Source organism: Notamacropus eugenii, chromosome 1 (genome assembly GCF_028372415.1).
Source record: "Notamacropus eugenii isolate mMacEug1 chromosome 1, mMacEug1.pri_v2, whole genome shotgun sequence".
Classification (NCBI taxonomy): Eukaryota; Metazoa; Chordata; class Mammalia; order Diprotodontia; family Macropodidae; genus Notamacropus; species Notamacropus eugenii.
In genome coordinates, this window is record NC_092872.1 from 38,163,272 (window position 1) to 38,185,910 (window position 22,639).

A 22,639-nucleotide genomic window follows, 5' to 3' on the forward strand; every position below is an offset into this window, starting at 1 on the left:
TTCTCATTTTCTGACACAAAACTAGCCTTGCATGAAACAATTAAATAGTTACAATGTTAGCTTGCAGTTACGTTGTGTTTTAATGTTAACAAAGCTCAATAATACCTCATTTGGTCTTCACAATAATCTGGTGAAGTACATGCCAAAGGAGAATAAGAAATGATTAATTTGAAATATTCAGTAGTTATAATATTCTAATTTTAGCCCCTGCTAAAGTTTATCTTTCCTAGGCAATCTGAATATGGGAAATGATAATAAGGTTAAATAAAGAGAATATCTCTCATTACTTCAGTTCCTAGCCCATATTAATTATGGTTTAAAAATTTTCTATGAAAATATATTTAAAATTCCCTTTATAAATTAACAAAATTACATGGCTAGACGTAAGGTACATATGAATTGAAGTAAGAATGGAAATCAGAAGAATATGGGCTACTCTGCTTGAGCTCAGGCAAATGGGTTATCTCAAGATGATGGGAGGAGAGGGAACACAGAGGGTTAAGGGTGGGCACTGCCTTCTACTATGGCCAGAAATGACTGGACTTATTGGTATTGCATTTTGAAGTCTTTGGCTTCCCTGTTAACAATTAGTATGCCCCAAATTAACCTTTGTTTTGGCCAAATGTACCAAGAATGAACTGCAATTCACAGAGAATGAAAAGCATATAAATCAGAGACCACATTCTCTCTAAAGCTACTTGCAAGCTCAAGGTCGCATTTTTATGGTTTTTCTATGAAAGCAGATTCATTTAAGAACATTTTAATCTGTTTCTTTTTACAACCAGTATTCCCCCCTCCTCTGACATTGTAGTTGTAATATTTACAAAGAACATGTTTTTCTTTCATTGTCCTACAAGCATATCATTAAGAGGACAGTGCAGTGCAAAGAATTCTTACTCTACAATCCAATTATATTGAAATACAGTTATTAAAATACTGAGAGAAATAAAGAAGCAAGTTCATGGACCCCAGTTTAAACAACACTGGAAAAAATGTTTTCTAAGCTTCCTACCAAATCTAAATCTGCAATCCCATTACGAGCTTAATTTTCTGTTGAATGCAATCAAAAATAAAAATCCCATGTTGAACAATCACACTTGTGTTCAGTAAGAGAAAATAAATAGACTACTTCATAACTTTGTAAATACTTAAAGCTATGGTTTTCCTAACCAGGAAGTGACGAGTTAGAGTCCCAAAGGTTCCCAAACTTATTTGGCAATCACCCCTTTAAAAAATTACTCAGTGCTCGCCTGGGTTAGGTTAGATTAGATTAACCCTTATTTTTATTCAATCCCTCCCCCCCAACTGCACCTGAGGTTACTACTTCCCCCATCGTCCCAGTGGCCCCCAGGAGGTAGTATCTCCCACTTTGGGAACCTAGGATTTACATTAACATCTAACGTGTTCAATTCAGATACTAGTACAGCTGCCCCAGAGGACGGGCACTTCTAGAGAGCAACTGTTACAGAAATGGCAGAAACAGCCATTGGGAAATGGCAAAATAAACACAAGAAACAGCAATACCTTAGCCCTCAGGTAGTCCTATACGTACGCAGCAGCATATTTATCAGGATTGAACAAATATTATGAGGGCTGGGCCTTGGACTGATTTTATTCCAGGATTATAGCCAAGTCTGAACACAAAGAACCCTTTAGGAGACTCCTCCATCAGAGAGGGAAACCCCTCTAATGGCATCAACTGGGTGAACACTGGGTGAAGAAAAACTAGGCATGTTATGGTGCTATTTAATGTGTTCATTTCTTCTGTTTCTTTAATGGCTATTTGGACTTGATTATAAAAGATATAAAGAAAGGCATCTTTCTGCATACTTTGCTGTTCTTCTATAAGAGATTCCTGAATTCTACAGCACTGAATTGTACAAAGACATAGCCATATAAAGTTTATTTTAATTTTAAGAGTGAGTGACCTGTTCCTACACAACACAGGCATCTGGGTCAGTTCAAATAAAATTATAGTTACACTGGAATTCCCAGTAACTATTTTATTACTTTAGCTGGATGCAACTAAACTAAAAACTTATAGTAAACTACCTTGTACTGGTGATCAATGAATATTAATATACGATCAGCTCTTATTCTACCATGCAGAGGTATGAAAAAGCTATCAAGCCAAGCCTACTGAAACTAACAGTTAACACTCTGAAATGCGTGTCTTTAGCTCTCTTACTAAGGATAAACTAAACCTAAACCTGTTGTTTTCAATTGAAGCTGCTATTAGGTTACATAGTAATGACATACCCTCAATTTCATACCCATAAGATCTGCCATGATTTCTAAGTTTTTCAGATATTTTCGTTATTTTATAAAGTAACAACGTGAAGAATATATTTCAAATATTTTATAACTCTAAAATAAACAACTAATTTTATTTTATTATAGTTCATTTAGCAAATGTTAATAAATATGTCAAATTATTACCTTTATTGTCAAATTTTCCAAGATGAAACATTTTAATTGAAAGAAGTCCTTTTCTCACAATATCATTTAAATATAACAGAATAGCAATTTAATAATATAACTGATGTAAAAAGAATCTGTTCAATTTTCCGCTTAAACTAAGACCAAAGTGATTTAAATAAGACATTCATATTTAAAATAATGAGCAATCAACTTATTGCTAGACTTAGTTAAGATATTTTTATGATTTTTTCTTGGACTTACTACTTCATCCTCAAAACCTCCAGCCAGCACAAGTGAATAGGCCCCATCGTTGCTTCGTCCATGAATTCCACCAACGTGGGGTCTGTGGACACCTGCCTCGCTCACCTTTAAATTTAAACAAAAAGAAATTCTGTAAAAGAACTGAGGAATCACTGATCTTTAACAAGTAATTCATTAACTAGAACAAAAATGTAACAAACCAAGAATTTGATGTTGAGCTTTAGGATGTGATAATGCTAGGAGCATCTAAAACTGGCAATTATATTTAATGGCAAAGTTATACTAGTACATGCATATAGTTTTGGGGATATTTAGGACATGGTTCCCACCAAATAACAATCCAGCATTTATACTAAGTAAAAAAAAAAAATCTGCATTTCTTTAAAATTTAGAAACATCAAAACCATTTTAGAAAAATATTTTACATCATATTCTTTAGGAATTTAATGAATATTAACTTTTCTAAGAGCTTTTAGGCTGAAACTATGTATTTATTTATCAGTCTTCTTGGGCACAGAACTCAAGAAACTGATTTTTAGTCATATAAAAATTGTAAAATCCAATGTTGGATACAAATGCTTGATGGCTATTCATATAAGCTGGTTTGCACTATCCTTTTTTTTTAAATCAAGATCAGATACAGTATTATATTTACTTCATGAACATAAAATATAAGTTGTCAAAATCTAATGCTTGAAAATGATTCATTTGTCCTGTGAAAGTGACCTAGGGATTTTGAAGTTTAGGTCACTGGCACAAAATCTGACAGATTTTACCACAACAGACACAAATCTAGGACTGGACTAGGTAAATACAGAAATGCCTCAAACTCAAATTCTGGCTACCAGGTGATGACTTACATAGCCACAGCAACCCTCAAAACTAAGGTACAGAGGGGTCTTAACAATGGGTTTTCGGGGGGGGGGGCAGAGCCAAGATGGTGGAGTAGAAGGATGGACCTGCTGTAGCTCACCCCTCAAAGACCATCAAATACCTGTAAAAATGACTCTAAAAAAATTCTAGAGCAGCAGAAGCCACAAAACAACAGACTGAAAGAGATTTCCAGCCCAAGGTTGCCTGGAATGCTGACAGCAAAGGTCTACTGCACCAGGCTCAGAGCAGAGTGCAGCCCAGCCTTGGCCATGGGGTGCAGCAGAGACAGGAATAGAGTAGGCTTCAGGGTGAAGAATCTCAGGTAGCAGCTGCGGTTCCCAGACTTCTCAACCCACAAACGCCAGAGATAGATTCAAAGGTCCATGAGAAAGCTCTTTCACCTGGGTGAGAAGGGAGCAGGGTCATGCCCTGGCCCCTGCCCTAGGTAGCTGTAGCGTCCATTTTTGGAGCCCTTAGCTTTAAGATCCTGGAGGAATCAAGTTGCTGATCTGAAACTCAGCCCTAAGTTGCAGCCCTGGGGTGAGGAGGAGCACTGGTGTGGTAGAGCTGAAGCGGTTGTGGAGAGGGAACCCTACTTGCAGATCCTGGCTAGAAAAGCTTGTGGTTGCTCCCAGACCAGAGCTCAGGCCAGGAGAGGAGGAAACTCCTCTCCCTTGATTGTGCCATCTCGGAGGAACTGAGACCTTACAGGTCCCTAGAGTACACCCTCCACTTGACAAAGGACTCAAAAGTCAAGTAACTGGCTGGGAAAATGTCCAAAAAAGGGACAAAAATAAGACTATAGAAGGTTACTTTCTTGGTGAACAGGTATTTTCTTCCATCCTTTCAGAAGAGGAAGAATAATGCATATCATCAGAGAAAGGCATAAAAGTCAAGGCTTCTACCTCCAAAATAAATATGCAATGGTCTCAAGGCATGGAAGAGCTCAAAAAAGATTTTGAAAATCAAGTAAGAGATGTGGAAGAAAAACTGGGAAGAGAAATGTGAGAGATGCAAGAAAATCATGAAAAGCAAGTGAACAGCTTTTGGAGACCCAAAAAACTACTGAAGAAAAAATAACACCTTTAAAAACAGACTAACCCAAATGGCAAAAGAGGTCCAAAAAGCCAATAAGGAGAAAAATGCTTTAAAAAGCAAAATTAGCCAAATGGAAAAGGAAGTTCAAAAGCTCACTGAAGAAAATAGTTCTTTAAATATTAGAATGGAGCAGATTGAAGCTAATGATTTTATGTATAAAACAAAACCAAAAGAATGAAAATATTGAAGACTATGTCAAATATCTCATTGGAAAAACAACTGATCTAGAAAACAGATCCTGGAGAGACAATTTAAAAATTATGTGGCTACCTGAAAGCCAAGAAAAAGAGCCTAGACATTATCTTTCATGAAATTATCAAGGAAAACTGTTCTGATATTCTAGAATCAGAGGGTAAAATAAATAGTGAAAGAATCTACTGATCACCTCCTGAAAGACATCCCAAAAGAAAAACTCCTAGGAATATTGTAGCTAGATTCCAGAGTTCCCAGGTCAAGGAGAAAATACTGCAACAAGCAGCAGAAAGAAACAATATGAGTATTGTGGAAATACAATCAGGATAACACAAGATCTAGCAGCTTCTACATTAAGGAATTGAAGGGAGTGGAACAGGATACTCCAGAAGTCAAAGGAACTAGGATTAAAACCAAGAATCACCTACCCAGCAAAACTGAGTATAATACTTCAGGGGAAAAAGTGGTCATTCAGTGAAATAGAGGACTTTCAAGCATTCTTGATGAAAAGATCAGAGTTGAATAGAAAATCTGACTTTCAAACACAAGAATCAAGAGAAGCATGAAAAGGTAAACAGGACAGTAGTCATAAGGGACTACTAAAGTTGAACTGTTTACATTCCTACATGGAAAGATCACATTTGTAACTCTTGAGGCTTTTCTCAGTATTTGAGTAGTTGGAAGGATTATATACATACAGACAGAGGGCACAGGGTGAGTTGAATAGGAAGGAATGATATTTAAAAAAGTAAAATTAAGGGGTGAAGGAGGAATATATTGGGAGCAGAAAGGGAGAAATAGAATGGGGCAAATTATCTCATAAAAGAGGCAAGAAAAAGCTTTTTCAATGGAGGTGAAAAGGGGGGAGGTGAGAGAAAAAATGAAGCTTACTCTTATCACATTTGGCTTAAGGAAGGAATAACATGCACACTCAATTTGGTATGAAAACACTACAGGAAAGTAGGGGAGAAGGGGATAAATGGGCTATGGGGGGGAATGACAGAAGGGAGGGCAAATGGGAGGAGGGAGTAATTAGAAGTTAATACTTTGGGGGAGGGAAAGTTCAAAAGAAAGAACAGAATAAATGGGGGACAGGATAGGATGGAGGGAATATAGCTAGTCTTTCACAACATGACTTATGGAAGTCTTTTGCATAACTACATATGTATAGTCTATATTGAACTGCTTGCCTTCACATGTGGATGTGTGGGGAGTAAGGAGGGAGAGAAGTTGGAACTCAAGATTTAGGAAGGAATGTTTAGAACTGTTTTTGCATGCAACTGGGAAATAAGAAATACAGGTAATGGGGTGCAGAACTCTCTCTTGCCCTACAAGAAAAGAGAGAAGATGGGGATAAGGGAATGAGTGAAGCGATAGAAGTGAGAGCATATTGAGGGAAGGGGTAATTAGAATACAAGGCATTAATGGGGTGGGGGGAGGGGAGAGATGGGGAGAAAATCTGGAGCTCAAAATCTTGTGGAAATGAATGTTGAAAACTAAAAAAAAACCAAAAACAAAAAACAACGGATTTTCTGATGTATGGATGAAACTTGGTTTCAGAAGACCATTTAGCAAAAACTGTCTTTTATCTTCAGTGAAAGAAATCCAAAGACGGTAAAGGGATTATTTTGAAAGCCATAGTAATATGTTGAAAGTTGACATGGCTCTGAAACCAGAAGACAGACAGACAGACACACTGCTAAATATATACAAAATGAAAGGTAGGTGGGTTCTTAGCAAGAGCTTAGGATTTGGTGATTTTTATTAACTAAATTAATCACTAGTGTTTCCAAACTACCTTGAGATATACTTATATCTTTTCGTTACATAGCCTAAGAATAATAATTCAAAGACATATCAGCATCAATCAAGAAGTAATGAACAAGAAGATGCCTTTAAAGTTGAAGACTTTGAAGTATAAAGTCATAGGTTGCCAATGGGGAAAAAGTCTGCTTTAGACTTTTTTCACAGTTAAAGATTTTTATTCACTGACAAATGTAATTTATCAAAAGCACATGGGGAAGCTAAGAATAAGCTGACTGAGCCTCTGGGGCTTTCTCTAGAAGAAGGATGCTGGGTAGATTTTCTACTCTGTTTGCAGATGACCACTTTAGATTTCCCAAACTCTTGACTCATACTTATTCATTTAGGAAGGATATTTTATGAGCCCAGGTGAAGCTAACAAAACTTCCATCTTAATAACAGACTTACTTGCACAAAGTTATGAAGTCATTAAAAAAAAAAAAAAGAGAAGTTATATAATTGAAAAGGCTGAAAGGCAGATGTTTTCTAAAGCCCATACATTTTACTTTGAAAAGCTACCTTCTAAAAGTCTATTCTATGATATACTTCACATTGTGCTTTTATTGGATCTATTAAATCCCACATGGTTGTGGAAGAGATGCCCATTTATTTTAAAGGGTGCTTAAGCAAAATAAATGTTATCATTAAATGCTAAAAAGTTTTTTCTTTAAATGATTCAATACGATAATTATGAAGCAAATTACCTGAACTCTAAATTTCCATGTGGTTCCAACAGGAACACCAGGTATAGGTCCATAGTGGTTAGAAGGAACCAGAGTACACTGCGTAGTTCGACCAACACAGGCCATTCCCTTTAAGTCACAAGACATAAATTCATTATTAGAATAACCCACTGTGCTAAATCAGTCTGGAAACAAAACTTTTACCATTACTCATAAAATACGAGGAACAAAATTTTAACACGCACACATTAAAGAAGATCAAAGTTTGGTGACAATCTTAAGTTTTTAATCTTATCTACTACTCACTATTTCTAAATGGGGCAGCTAGGTGGCACAACGGATAGAATGCCAAGCTTGGAATCAGGAAGACTCCTCTTTGTGAGTTCATATCTAGCTTCAGACACTTACTTGCTATGTGACCCTGGGCAAGTGACTTAACCCTGTTTGCCTCAGTTTCCTCATTTATAAAATGAGCTGGAGAAGGAAATGGCAAGCCACTCTAGCACTTTTGCTAAGAAAACCCCAAATGGGGTCACAAAGAGTCAGATAAGACTGAAAAATAACAACAAAATTTCTCAATGTAGAGATGACCAGTAAGTATGAACCTGTCAATAAATAATATCAACATAATTTTAGAAGTACAAAAAGCTGTTTCTCTTTACCTTGCCCCAGTCTCTATGGCTTTCAGTACTAGCAGATGGCATCTTTGCTTTCTTTTTACTCTGTTTGAGTTTTTCGCCAGCTTTTACAACTTCATTTGAATCAATTTTACAGGAAGGACAATACCTTAAAAAAAAAAAAAAAAAGAGTAGGGATAGAACTGTAAAAGTTTGATATATTTGGTGTTGACAAAACCCAACAAACCCAGCAGAGTAAACTGATGTAAGAGAATAAATAGAACAAATTTATTTATTTTGACAATTATGCTATGGTGAGCATATATCAAATGGGTGATTTTTGATATTAAAAAATTTAACCTATTCTTAAAAAAATTTACATATTTAAGTCAGAATAATAAGAACATTCCATTAGAATAATTCAAAATCCTTGAAATAAAGACATGACTAAAATTACGAATTTTCATAAAATGATTCCGATTTTTAGAAAAAGTCAGAAAATTATCTATCAATAAGACATTGCTGTTACAATGCAGCAATTCCTGGGACATGTTCTACAAAAACAAGACTGTTCTTTGTTGTATTTAGCGTAATGGGATTTTACATAGATTACCCAATGAGCTTTTGTGCACCACCAAGGATACTATTTAGCTAGAAAAATTCTGTACTTGTCAGTTCAGCTTTATTCATTGCTTTTTAAAAAAATTTTAAATTATTTTATTTGTTTTCAGTTTTCTACAATCACTTCCATATAGCTTATATTTTTTCCCCTCCCTCCCTAAGACAACATACAATCTTATACAGGTTCTACACATACATTCCTATTAAATACATTTTCACCTTAGCCATGTTGCATATTAGAATTAAAATGAATGGGAGAAACCATAAAACAAAACATAACACAAGAGAGAAAGGTGTGCTTCATTCTGTGATCCAATTCCATAGCTCTTTCTCTGGATGTGTAAGGTGTTTTGCTCAAGAGTCCATTGGGAATCTTAGTTTTGCTCATTGTAGGAGAAAAAAAAAACACAACCATCCCAACTATTAGCAACCCAAGCAATATCAAAACCCTATTTCCAAGGGCTAAAATAACTGGGTTCATGAGCCTTTTTTCCTAGAAGCCCTAAGTAGAGCTGTCAACTTCATTAAGATTGGAGGTCTGAAGGCTTAAATTGGGGTCTGGATCCCTAGGGAGGATATTAGAGAAGTTTGAGGAAATCAGAAAAAGCAGAGCCAAATAACTTCTAATTGTTTAATGATATCAGCTAACCAGAGACACAAGAAAGAGAGAATGTTTTGGGATCTCTTGTCCTCAATAAGAGGATAATTAACAGAAATAAATCTGTCTTTGGAATGAGGAAAAGCAACCTGAGCACTTGAGGCAAGTTTAAGATGTTATCTTTGATAGGACAGGGTCAGAGGGTCACAGTTCTTGAGCTAGGAGGGACCTAAGAAGCCATCTAGATGAATTCCCTCATTTTACAGATGAAGAAACTGAGAACCAGAGCAATAAATCAAATTGTCCAAGGTCACGCAGGTAGTAAGTGGAAGAGTCAGGAACTGACCCAGGATCCTATAGCTCCAAATTCAGGGTCCTTTTCATTGTGTTAAGATGAAACTAAGTACACAACTAAGATAAAACTTAAGGACTCCTCAAACACCTGCCATCTCAGGATGCTATCACAACCCTGAAAGGAAAATATTTCTCTAAAGAAATGAATAAAAGGCCTACACTGATTACCTAGTGAAGCAGAGTAAAAAAACTGTAGAGTAATCAAAAGAAATAAAAATGACAGGGATTCTCATTCTTTCCTGCTAGAAAAGTCATCTTTTCCATCATTTGAAAAATAGGGAAATAAAATAGTGTGCACATGTGTAATACGCATATATGTATACTTACAGAGAGACATACCATGTAGCTAATAAATACTGAATAAAAAACTTAACATTAAATAATCATTAATAGATGTATTTGCATGATACACAGTAGTATCTGAATTATTTTGAGAGATAAACTTGACTTTGAAATTCCAGGGATGTATTCCTTGTGCTTTTCTACTCTTAAAAATGTTGGCATATTTACCAGTCTTCATCTTCTGGAATCTTACTTAGAGGAGGATTCAGGCAATAGATATGATAGGCCATGTTACATTCATCACAGAGAAGCTGCTTAGGTGCATCTTGCTTGCCACCACATAAACAACAGGAGCAAAAACGGCATTCCTTATCTGGGTCTGCATCACAGTGTTTGCACTCAGGGCCACTCTTTCCTGTTATGAAAGAATGTTGTAGCAAGGTCAAGCTTAAAAATATGATTGTCAGTAAATATTTATACATAATATGCGGAGAAGTAAAACACCCAAGTTTGGACATCATCATAAGAAGATAATAAAAAGGCAAACCTACTATGGGCCTTTCCTACCTTACTGTTAACATTTATTGACCAAAAACGAGAGGCACAATATATGACAAGGCTGATTCAAAAGTATTTCATGGTATTTGGTGATAGCACGCTGATATCATTGATTATGATGTTTAGATGCTAGGGGCACAAACAGCTCCAAGACAAAATACCTCTCTTCAAGGAGCTCTTCTTGGCCGTAACAATGGCACACTTCAATATCACATATACTAAGTGCACAAATTGAGTGGTACAGGCAATAAATGAAGACTATATGCTCCAAAATAACAACCTCAGTGACAGTTTTGTTATTATTGTATAAAAGCAGATATTTTCTCATGTGACAGTAAAAATATATGGAGCATACTTCACAAAATATTGCTCTAAATTTATTTTATTCTCACAATTCATTATAGGCATTTCAAACTACTCCAATAACCACAGATTCCATCAAATGACTGCAAATACAAAATCTTGCTTAGATACACATTAAACAAGCACCAACCACAAAATAAAATTTAGATAGCTGGAACAAGCACAATATCATCTTTAAATTTACATGCTTAGGAAGTTATTTCTGTAATATACTTTTTTCCAGGTCAAAACCATCTGTATTCTTAGATCCAGTGAAACTATAAAACCACTAAGATGCTATTTTGATTTCCTCTTATAAACCCCCAAATCTACAAGATCACTAAATTTTTTACAGACAGCAAAATCTATATTTTCCTCTAGTATGCTTCAACTTTGATTTATTTTGATTTTTTAAAAGATTTTAACCGCCAGAACTTTAAATGGTCTTACATACATCAGAATATAGTCAACCAACAATCACTTATTACGTGTCTACTATGGGCCAGGCACTTTGCTAAATGCTGGGGACAGAAAGTTAAAAAATGAAATGCCTTTTGCCCTGAAGGAGATCACTTTCTACTGGAGCAGATATAGATATAAGTAAGTATATATGAAATAAACACAAGGTAAATTGTTTGAGAGAGAAGGCACTATTAGCTGGGGGAATCAGAAAAAGCTCCATAAAGAAGAAGGCAGTTGAACAGTTGTGAAGGAAACAATGCATTTTACGAGGCAGAAGGAAGAAAAACATTCTGTTTACTGCTTCACCTACAATTTCTTTTTTCATCTTTGTATACTGAAATATTCATGTTTGTTGATGAGTGCTAAATTTATAATAAAAATTAAAATATTGATGTGGTAGGCAAGTTGATGATGCACCTATGGGGTGTATTCTCTATGCTGCTTATTGAGGTACTTATGAAAAACAAACCAAATATACAATATGGTTGTGAGCAGCTCATTTGAAGATTGCAGACATCCAGGTAGATATTTAGGAACAGTAGAAAGAACTGGAAAAATTTTCTCATGAAGGTGGTGGCAAGTCCCCATGCTTCTTTCCTAGGAAGAAACAGTGCTTGCCTCCTCCTACCTGTTTGACCACAGGCTTAAATAAAACCCTACAGCTTTAAGACATGTTACATGTCAAGTATTCATCTATGCTCCAAGTTACTGCAGAGTATAAAGTAATCTTAAAATAAATGGAAGAATTAGAAATGAAATTAGAAATGAAAATGACAAAAGATAGGAAGTCGAAGGGAGTTCTGACCTGTGTCAGGAGGCCAGAAGGATGCAGAACAGAAAGGATTCCAGAAGACCATGGACTGCTCTGGGCTAAGTAACAGATTAAAAGGCAGCAGAGCTTAATTCTGAGCATGAAGCAGCTGTTGCTGCTGCTCTAAGGAATGAAGATGCGGCTGCATGTATACTGACAGATGAGAAATTGTCTACTAAGTGTCTTAAGAGGAAAATAAGTAGAGATGATTGATAGCCTATAGAAAAGGTATCTGATACATCTCTTTGCCAACCTGAAATTAGAGAGAGGTCTGCTATCTTCCTGGGACTATTTAGGACATAAAGAAGAATGCTCCATAATGTTACACTTGATATCAAATATCCAATTCTGATAATTCATGACACAAATTTTCATAACACATCAAACTGGCTAATACCTATCACACAAGAAATAACTGAAGAACTGGTGTTATTAGTACAAATGAAGTGACCAGTAAAAAAAGATCTGTAATTAGTAAAGGAGTAAGAGTTATAAAATAGAACAAGACAAAACAATGGAGAAACCTGCTGAAAAGGTAAATTAAAATACGTACACAATAAGCATGGAAGAGCAAAAAGAGTTCTAGACTTGGACTCAGAAGGCTGGCATTGGAGCTCCACCTTTGTAACCTACATGCTGTGTGACCTTGGACAAGCCACTTAATGCTCAACTTCAGCTTCCTGATCTGTCACATAGGAATAGTATGATCTATAGTACCTAACTCATGGGATTACTGGTCATTATGGGATCAAAAAGATAATGTCAACAGAGCTTTGCAAATTGTAAAGGGCTCTGTGAATGCCAGCTATTATTATTATCTTTTTCTTCTCATATTATTCAATGGGGTTCAAATACAAATGACCCTGGACCCAGTCACTATTCGGCCACTATGATTATTCTTTTGTATTTAATGTTCTAAGGAGCACTGAGCAGATTGATAAAATATTATTTTTGTGGCAGAATTAAAGCATTAGGAAGTTCATCCTCTGTACGGCTTGCTGAGAACACCCTTGGTACAAATGCATTAGCAGGTAAGAAAACAGAGACATGTGTCTACATGATGTAACTACACTATGGATGCTTTTTAAAAACTTTATCTAGCTTGGAGATGATCAGGGTTCAGTACGGCGAAATCTACAACACACAATCTTAAGGTCTGATGAATCGGAGTTATGCCCGTGTGATTACGGTCAGCAGTTTTAGTATGTGGTCATCATCTAGTTGCAGCAGAGTTTACAGGTTAACTTCTCCAGGATATTCTGAGGTCTGTATTGTCATCTGGAGGTCTGTCATTTGTCAGTCTACGAAAGTAGTGAATATCTAACTCTAACTGCGAGGCTGCGTCTTGCTAAGTATTACTTTTCTAAACTTTTACAGTCTGCAGAGATATGCTGTACTGTTTTTACTGTTTACCTATATAATCTACATTTTTTCCCATTAAGTCTGAGCAATTTAAGGATAACCCTTCAATAACAATAATTTGTTTGATGTTTCTTTCTCAACATTATTATCAACTTGGTTTACATAGGTATTGCTCACTGAGAGTCTTTTGAGTCTCCTCTAGGACCTTAATTTAATAAGCTTCATCCCGAGGTTAACCACTTTTGGTTGAGCAGTACATACCTATTATTATCAGCCTTTAATACTGCTTGATCAAATGACATCCACTTGTTCCAAAATTTTTTTTTTGATTTATCACGTTTTAAGAATATCTAACAATCCCCTTTGTTCTCTTCTTTATTTTTTTTTTTTTTAAGAGAATGTCAATCTTTCTTGTCTGGCTTAAGGTGATAGTTGTTATATTTTATTAAATAGATTTGATATAGATTTGATTAGGATACTTTCCAAATCTGTTTCACAGTTCCAAAGGGTTACATTAAGACTGGGAGATGTTAACTGATCATCTTTCCTATTCAGTTTTAATTTCAGGATGCAAGTAAGATTCTTACCATATTCAGTCATAGCCTTCTCCTTGATATTTTTATGCTGTGTTTGTTAAAATACCACATTTCCATGACTGCTGTGAATATTATTGTCCCATTGGAAGACAAAACAGCAGACATGGTGGGAGAAGTATCAAAATAAGATCAAAGAACAACTTAACTGAAAGTAGAAGAGCTCAGAAAGATCATTTATGAGTTAATGAATTCACTTAAAAATGTGAAATCTGACTCGACATTTCAGGAAATTTGCATGTCCCCTCCCCACCCCAAAACTGCTAATATTTCAGGGACAGAATCCAGGTCAGTGGAATCTGCAAGATGCTAAGAGAAGAAATATTATAATCAACTCACTTGGATATATTGTCAAATGCTAAATGTAGGAGCCATGCTGACAGATAATTTTTACAAGAAACCGAGAAGAAAAAAAATAACACTTATTAAGGGACACAAGTCCAAACTGAAATCAAGATTATTCATCAAATATGAGAAATAATAGGAAAAATTAAATATAACAAAATAAATGTAAATTATGTTATTAAATATTATTCAATGGAAATATTATATTGAAAATAATTACATCCTAGGATAAACTACTCTACCACTACTACAGGAATGGGAAGATTAATATTTAATTCTTTAGAATGCGTCCAAGAATTTCTTCACGAAAATGTAGGCTTTGATGTGTAAATTAACCTTAAAGCTGGACTTCAACAAATAAAGGAAGCTAGATCTGGTTAGGAACTTCGATATGGAAATGAATTATGTAATTTAAAAAGGCAAAGCCTCAGAAAATTTGAAAACTTCCTGTCACTAAAAAGGAATTTAATGTAAAAAGTTGCGAAAGATTATTAAAACCTGGGATTATCATAAACTATAGTTGTCTAAAGTGGCTGGGGGCATCACAATGACAAAAATATACTGAAGAATATCAAAACAAAAATTCACCTAATAAAGACCAGAAAACCCTGAGAGAAGAAAAAAAAGGGCAGCAACAAGCCCATCTGGATTGGCTTGATTGGCCACTAACGAGCTTAGGAGAGGAAGAACAAAATTAAATAATGAAATATACTTAAAATGACAACAATAAACCTGAAGGAAGGAATGAATATGGAAATTATTTGATAGTATCACAATTAAGCAGTAAGAAAATCGAAAGTAGCAAAGAGCAGATAATCCCAGTGTTTAAACACTTCTACCTCTGAAAAGAATGGGGGTAGGGCAGGGAAGTTAAAAGCGATGAAAAATTTAAGAGGTAACACCAGAACTTTAGAGTTGTGAAAAGAGCTATGCATGGAGTTTAAATCTGTGCCTGACCAGTTAATAACAGGGATTGGACCAGTTCTGGTGCAATTATTACTGTGCCAAAAGGATATAAGAAGAATTCTTATGAATTCTAGGAAGACTTAGATGAAATGATGCACACTAAAGAAAGTAGATCCAAACGCATAATATCAATATACTTTATGATGAAAGCCAAGAATACACATACACAAAAAAAATCAATATTAACTATAAGAAAAATATTATTCAAAGGTGTCTAAAAAACACATATAGGGAGAAGATTTTGAGAAGATGATGGAATAGGTCAGAAAATTCCAACCTCTCAAGATTTTCCCCCACAGAAGAGATAAAACAGTGTCTCAGGGCAAACAAAGAGCAGTAAAAAATAAATAAGAGTATTGGAGATGACCTGAAGAAAAATCCCAGGACAGGAACAGGCCCAGTGAAGAGAAAACACCTCCAGCCTAGGGTCAGCTTACACAACAATCTGCAAATCCTGGGGTTAGCTGGGTTGGGAGGCTGCCTTGGCCCTAGGCCCCAGGCACAGGAACTTTTATTCCTAGAACAGTAAGGGAAATTGGGTTGTCCGAGCTGGGGAAGACTGAGGGAATCTCTACTGACAAGGAATGACAGACCCAGCTGTGCAGTACAGATCTAGGGGTGAGAAGGAACCAACACAAGCTGATGAGTGCAGAAGCAGTTGGGGCGGGGGGAGGCTGGAGGTCTTGGCTTAGGTTTCAGACCAAAGGGGAGAACTGAAGGAGGATCTAGGGCCAGAGGCACTACCCCCATACTGCAGGACTACACCTGATTACAAAACTTAAGCTACTACAAATAAAAAAAATGCACAGCAAAGTGTGCCTCTGGATCACAGAGTTAGCTGCTATGGGAAAAGAGAAGACCAGGGTTCGTCTTCAGAGGAGGATACTGAGGCAGATACCCTCTTCTACCCCAAAGAGTAACGTCAAATGGTCACCTGACCAAAAAGAATTCCTAGAATTAAAAAAAAAAACTTTAAAAATCAAATGAGAAAGATTGAGGAAAAACTAAAAACAAAAAAACCCAACAAGATTTATGAAAAGAAAGTCAACCAATTAGTAAAGGAGATCTAGAATCTTAAGGAAGGAAACAAATCCCTGAAAATCAGAATTGGGCAAGGGGAAATCAGCAAAGTTACAAGAGATCAAGAAATAACAAAATATAAAGGAAAAAAGAATAGAAGGGAATGTGAAACATCTCACAAGAAAAACAACTGTTACGGACAAGAGATCAAGAAAAGAAAACATTAAAATAATCGGACTACCTGAAAGCTATGATAAAATAATGGATATGATACAAAAAATAATTGATGAAAATTGTCCTGAAGCACTAAAACAAGAAGGGAAAGCAGAAATTGAAAACAAATCTACTGATCATCAGCCAAAAGAGATTCTACAAGGAAAACCCACAGGAATATCAGTTAAATTCTGAAATCCCTAGCTCAAAGATAAAATATTATGAGCAATGAGAAAAAAAAGTAAATATGGTGGTGCCATAATTAGAATCACACAAGACCTAGCAGTGGCAACATTAAAAGACCACAAGTCTTGGAACACTATATATTGAAGAACAAAAGAGCTGGGGTTGCAGCTGAAAATATCGTACTCAGCAAAGCTAAGCATAACTTTGAATGTGAAGAAGATGGACATTTAATGAATTGTCAGACTTGTATGGCTTTGTTTTAAAAAACAAAACAAAACATAACCCCCAAACCTAAATTTTATAGAAAATCTGACATATGAGTCAAGAGCAACATAAAATATGTACCACAGATTAATTATGAAGGCCTCAATAATGACAGTGTTTCCCTTTTATGGATGTAAAATGTAAAACATATGTCTAAGATTGGTATTAGTAATTGGGTAGTTTGTAAGAAAGACTGGGATAGACCTGAATATAACTTTAAAAAGTAAAACTGTTTAGGAATAGCTAAAAAATATAATTATCTTATACAAATGAGGTACGAGAGGAAGAACCAACACAGAGGAATTAGATGAGGGACAAGGGCTGTTAATTCTGGAAACCTACTTTCACTGGGAATGTTGTTCCTACTTTGTTCAAGTAGGAAACACACACACACACACACACACACAAACACGCGCGCGCACGCGCATGTCTTCTAAATTCAGAAAGAAATAAAATGTTCAGGAGATAGGGAGGGGGGAGAGGCCAAAGGAGCGTAATGTTAATTAGAGTTGAAGACCTACCCCACCCATTAATAGGTCTGAGATGCCTTTTTTAAATTTCTAATGAGGCACTGTGGATGAGGGTCACACCCTCCAGCTCTGAAAAGTGTTCATATACTCTGAGGCTTTGCTTTGGAGAGCTTCTTTGGAAGAATTTTTTTGGGTCAGATGAGACTCTGGGTAGCTGTGCGCCAACAAAAAAGAATTTGCGGCTGAAATAAAACATGGTGGAAGCATTGGGAAATGACTACCAGACATGCTGAACAAAATGTTTCAACCTTTTCTTTGTGCACAGAAAAAAGTTATGCAGGCTGAGGTAATGGTGACCTGCTCTCTGTGCACTGGTTTCTCTAATGAAGACATCACAAATGCTGGGAACTAAGTTTTGGGAAAAAGATATACTAAACACCATTTTGTCTTAAGCTTTTTACTTCAAAAATCTCATTCCGTTATTACACCTTAAGATCATTTTGTTGCCATATCGCTTCAGTGATGTTTTTATTTTGTCTTAGCGGAATGTAAATTGCTTGAGGGCTATTTCATGTTTGTCTCAGTATCCTTGAGTGTCTCACCATATTGTAGGTGCTCAATAAATAGTTGTTGCTGAACTGTATACACCCCACACTCTTTGTTAAATACACTCAATCCAGAAAACCTTATAATAAAAGAAACTCAGCACAAAGGATGTCTTAGGAAAACTAGTAACTTTACAAAATGACTGAAATAATTTAAGCCAAACTGGAAGTTAGGCTAAATTTAACAGAAAAATCAAATATCTGATAACACTGGCACTACCCTGCTTAAAAAGCTCCCTATTACTACCCCTAGGATAAAATACAAACTTGTGTTGAAAGCTCTTCAGCACCTGGCTCCAGCCTCATTGTGACCTTGTTGTTCTTTGTACACGGCACACCAACTCCTGTCTCAGGAGCAGGAATGCACTCCCCTCCTCATTTTCTCAAAGGCATCCTGCATTTTTTCAGTGGATTCCCCCAGTTGCTACTGCTTAAGCCAAATGACTTGCTTTTCCTTTGTATACGTTTTGTTTTTACTCAGAAGTGTATATGACATTTACTCTAATAGAACGCACAGAAATTGTGGCCAGGGACCAATGTGTTCTCTTTGTAGCCCCAGCATCTGGCTTAGTGCCTGGGCACTAAGGAGAAATTGAACTGATGCTTGCTGAATGAATGACATTTTTTCCCTCTACCTTCCATCTCTTGCTTGTCAATCTTAGGTCAGTCATAGAATATCAGTAACTTTTACACCACTGCCCCAAAAGAAAAACATCATACTTGTAAAAGGTCCATCTGCAACTGAAAGTGGATGAGCTCCAGGTTTTTCAATCTTGTATATTTCTTCTATAAACCGTATCTTGCAATCATTTATTATATCTTCTGGTCCACTGTAAAAAGAATAAATAAAAGGTCTTTTTACCAGTAAAATCCAAAGTATCAGCAAATGGTAAGAAAAATGCGCCACAATAAAATGAAACAAAACAAAACAAACTCATCATTTTTATCTGCTATATGTGCTGGTAAAGCAATTACCATCAATTTTGGGGGGGAAAATAAAATGACATCTTTGTGTAAACCACTTATTTTTGTGACATCACAAATACAGCTATCAGTTCTCACAGGGTTTTTAAATTATGAAGCAAAATTTAATATAGTAATTAGTATTCTTAAAGGATAGCCTTATATATTTTTAAACAGGGCTATAAAAACAATTGGATTCTGAAACTTCTCATGTTTTTTTTTTTTTTGGAAAAATGACAGTTGGTTACATGAATCTGATTACTCTGGTTAAAAACTGATAGAAGATTTGATGAAATTCAAACTGTCGATTAAAATGAAAAGATTTAACACAATTTCCACCCTGGGCTGCAAAGTACTAATCCTCTGTAACTGAACAGGGACAGTTTTCAAAAATTATAATCTAATTTAAATGGTCAATAATCCCATTTTAGTTTACTAAACAATAACCATTAACATTTTATTGTAATAATTGGGAATTTCTACAAGGGAAAATTCTATTTTGATAACATAAAACTCTTATGCCAACCTCACTTGTTAAATTCTGAAAAATAGGCTGTTTATTCTTTGGGAAGGAATGTCAAAACTTAATTTGTGTAAACAGCCTTTGTCAGTTTCTTTGAACTTGTGTTACCTTAAGATTGTTCTTCATTGAAATCAACATTTTAATCATTTTTTCTAAAAGTAAGAATGTGGCAATACTGTCACAACGGTTAATAACTTTTCCATTCTTTGTCCTGGTAGAATTCACTTCCCTGTTCATCCTTCATTGCATCCCATGGTTTAACAATTATCTCTACATAGATGACTCACAGAGAGATATAGTCAGCCCTTGCCTCTCCACTGAGCTTCGGTTGTTTCTCCAATTGCCTACTGAACATTTCAAATTGCTTATCTAACCCATTTTTTTTTTTAAACAGGTGCAAACCTGACCTCATTATCTTCCCCCCCAAACTTTCTGTCAAACGTACCAGCATCCTCCTAGTCTTCCAATTTCACTATCTGTTTTATTCCTGACTCCTCATTCTCCTTCATTCTACATATCTGATCAGTTGCCAAATCTTGCTGTTTCTACCTCTAAAACATTTCTACCAGAGGACACCTTTCTATGAACAAAGTTATCACCTTGGTTAAAGCTCTCATTACCTTGTTTAAGGGACTGCAAAAGATTAGCCCTCCCTGCTTTGAGTTTCTCACCATTCCAGCCCATTGTACACAGTACTGCCAAAATAATTTTCCTTAAGCATATACCTGACCATTATTCCCCTATTCAATTAACTTCAGTATTTCTTATTGCTCTTACTAACACACACACACACACACACACACACACACACACACACACACTGTGTGTGCGTGCGCATGTGTGTGCACTTCTGTTTAGCTTTTAACGTCCTATACAACCTGGCTCTGATCTACCTTTCCAGCCTCCCTGGATATTACTCTCTACCTACTGCACACACTCTGCGATTCAAACACATTGGCCTTCTCCCTGCTCCTCACACAGGACACTCCATCTCTGTCTCTTCATGTCCTGTGACTGCTCTGGTGTCTTATGTGCCTTGAATGTATTCCTTCATTTCCAGCTCATTCCATTCTTCTCTTCCTTCGAGATGAAGCTGAAGGAGTAACTTCTACACGAAGTCTTTCCTGATGCCTATGACTTTCTTTCGTTCCTAATTACCTTGTATTAAATTGCATGGTATTTATTTTTATTTATACATCTTCTATTTATGCTGCCTGTATTTGTATATGTACCTGTACCTGTCTCACTCGTTAGAATACAAGTTCCTCGCAAGCAGAGTTTGGTCTTTTTTGTACTTATATCCCTGCAGCAGGGGATCTTAGGCAGCTGGGTGGCATAATGGCTAGAGTACCAGGTCTAAAGTCACATAGACTCAACTTTATGAGTTCAAATCTGGCCTCAGACACTTATTAGCTGTGTGACCTGGGCAGGTCATTAAACCCTGTATGCCTCAGCATCCTCATCTGCAAAATGAGCTGGAGAAGGAAATGGTGAACCATCCCAGTATCTCTGCCAAGAAAACCCCTAATGGGGTCACGAAAAATAAGTGTAAAATGAGGAAATAACAATAACACCACATATCCCAAGGCCTAGAACAGTGCTTGGTCCTTAGTAGGCTCTTGATAAATGCTTGTTGACTGACCCCTCTCTCACCGTACCCTCCCCTCTTCTTTGGGTTCTTTCTACGTAAAGGAGCACTCAAGCACGCTGTGCTCAAGGTGCAGGAATGCCTAATTCTTCTTCATTCTGCCCCTTTTGCCTCCGTTTTCCAGCCCAAGTAAGGTTTCAGCAAAGAAGCAAAGGCTGGTGGACTTCACCATAATGGAAGAGTTTGGATCACAGCCCTGGCAACAGATTGAACCTGCTTTCTGAGGTCCCACTTGATTAAGTATATGGAGAAGGCTTTTCACCAAGGCTGGACACACGACAAATTCTTTAGTCATTCTAACGCATTAAACCACACAGAAATGCTATTGGTATCTGACCAATCGCTTACCTTGTTCACACTACTGTACCTTCTCAATTTTTCTCCCTCTTAAAAATTTTGGCCAGCAACTCACTGCTACCAAGATTTCTTTTAAACTATGTCTAAAATAGATGAAATACTGTTTAGAAAAGAAGTGTTCTAATTGCTATTTAGCTAAATATTTGTCTAGATTTTCTGTGGCTGCTACCATGAGAACGAAATCTTCATGTCCTACTTATAAAAAACAGAAAAGACAATTTATTTCCAAATAAATACATCTGGTTATAAAATTCCGTAACACGTTACACTGACAAAATATTATGGGCTACTTCTTGAATGACTTGTTACATTTTACATTTGAGTACATGTTAATATAAATTACTAATGATTTTTGGAATAATTTTAAATATTTTTTGTAAACTGAGAATTGTATTCTCTAAACACTTTTTGAAGAGTAAATTTTTTAATATACCAAAAAATCATTTAAAATGCTAAAAAAAAAAAATCTTAAAAAATTAAAACACTGTCTGATTTGTCAGGAAGCACTTAACTGGTTGCCTTATGCCTTTTTTTCCTTTCTCCTAAATATCTAGCATGGTGCTGAGTACACAGCAGGTACATGATAAAGGTACTTGGGTATGGGTGGAAAATAACTATGGATGATTAAAGTTTGATATCTTGTAAATCTGTCAAGCCAAGGAAGGTGACAAAAACTTCACATCAATATCCACAGAAGTAGAAAAGACAGAGCAGCTACAAAGCAAAAAGTAGCGATACAGACACTCGAATTTCCAGGAGACAAAATGCTCTTGGATTTTGTAAATAAAATCTCAGATTTCTATTCACATATGCACAAAGTCTTAGAAACAAAGTGAATACAAGATCCTATGACAAGGAGGCAAGTTTGAACTCACAAATATCAAGACTGGCATGATGAGAACTCTGACTGCAATATGGCTGTAGAAGGATAAAGCTTATTCAAAAGGAACAAGACATAGGTCAAATGATGAGAGGACCGTACCAAGGTACTTTTCTGAGTAGGAACTTGGACAGAGTAATAAGTAATACTCCAATAACTCCAAAGGATCTTGTCAATGCAGGTATTCACACCAGTGATGTAGATGGCACATCATATACGCCTGTTTTTATTATGTAACTTATCTATATCCTTCCAAATTTTTGCCACA

At 36.1% G+C, this 22,639-nt stretch overlaps 1 protein-coding gene across 1 annotated transcript in view; it reads right to left on the reverse strand.

The window, feature by feature from the left end:
* Positions 1-22,639, reverse strand: part of UHRF2 (ubiquitin like with PHD and ring finger domains 2) — a 157,973-nt gene that overhangs the window by 30,566 nt on the left and 104,768 nt on the right. Inside the window, exons 5-9 of the mRNA XM_072596937.1 lie at positions 18,721-18,830; positions 10,032-10,218; positions 7,994-8,117; positions 7,353-7,460; positions 2,683-2,787 (exon numbers count right to left, since the gene is read on the reverse strand). Coding sequence (XP_072453038.1) covers positions 2,683-2,787; positions 7,353-7,460; positions 7,994-8,117; positions 10,032-10,218; positions 18,721-18,830 — 634 coding nt within the window. The remainder of the gene's footprint in view (positions 1-2,682; positions 2,788-7,352; positions 7,461-7,993; positions 8,118-10,031; positions 10,219-18,720; positions 18,831-22,639) is intronic.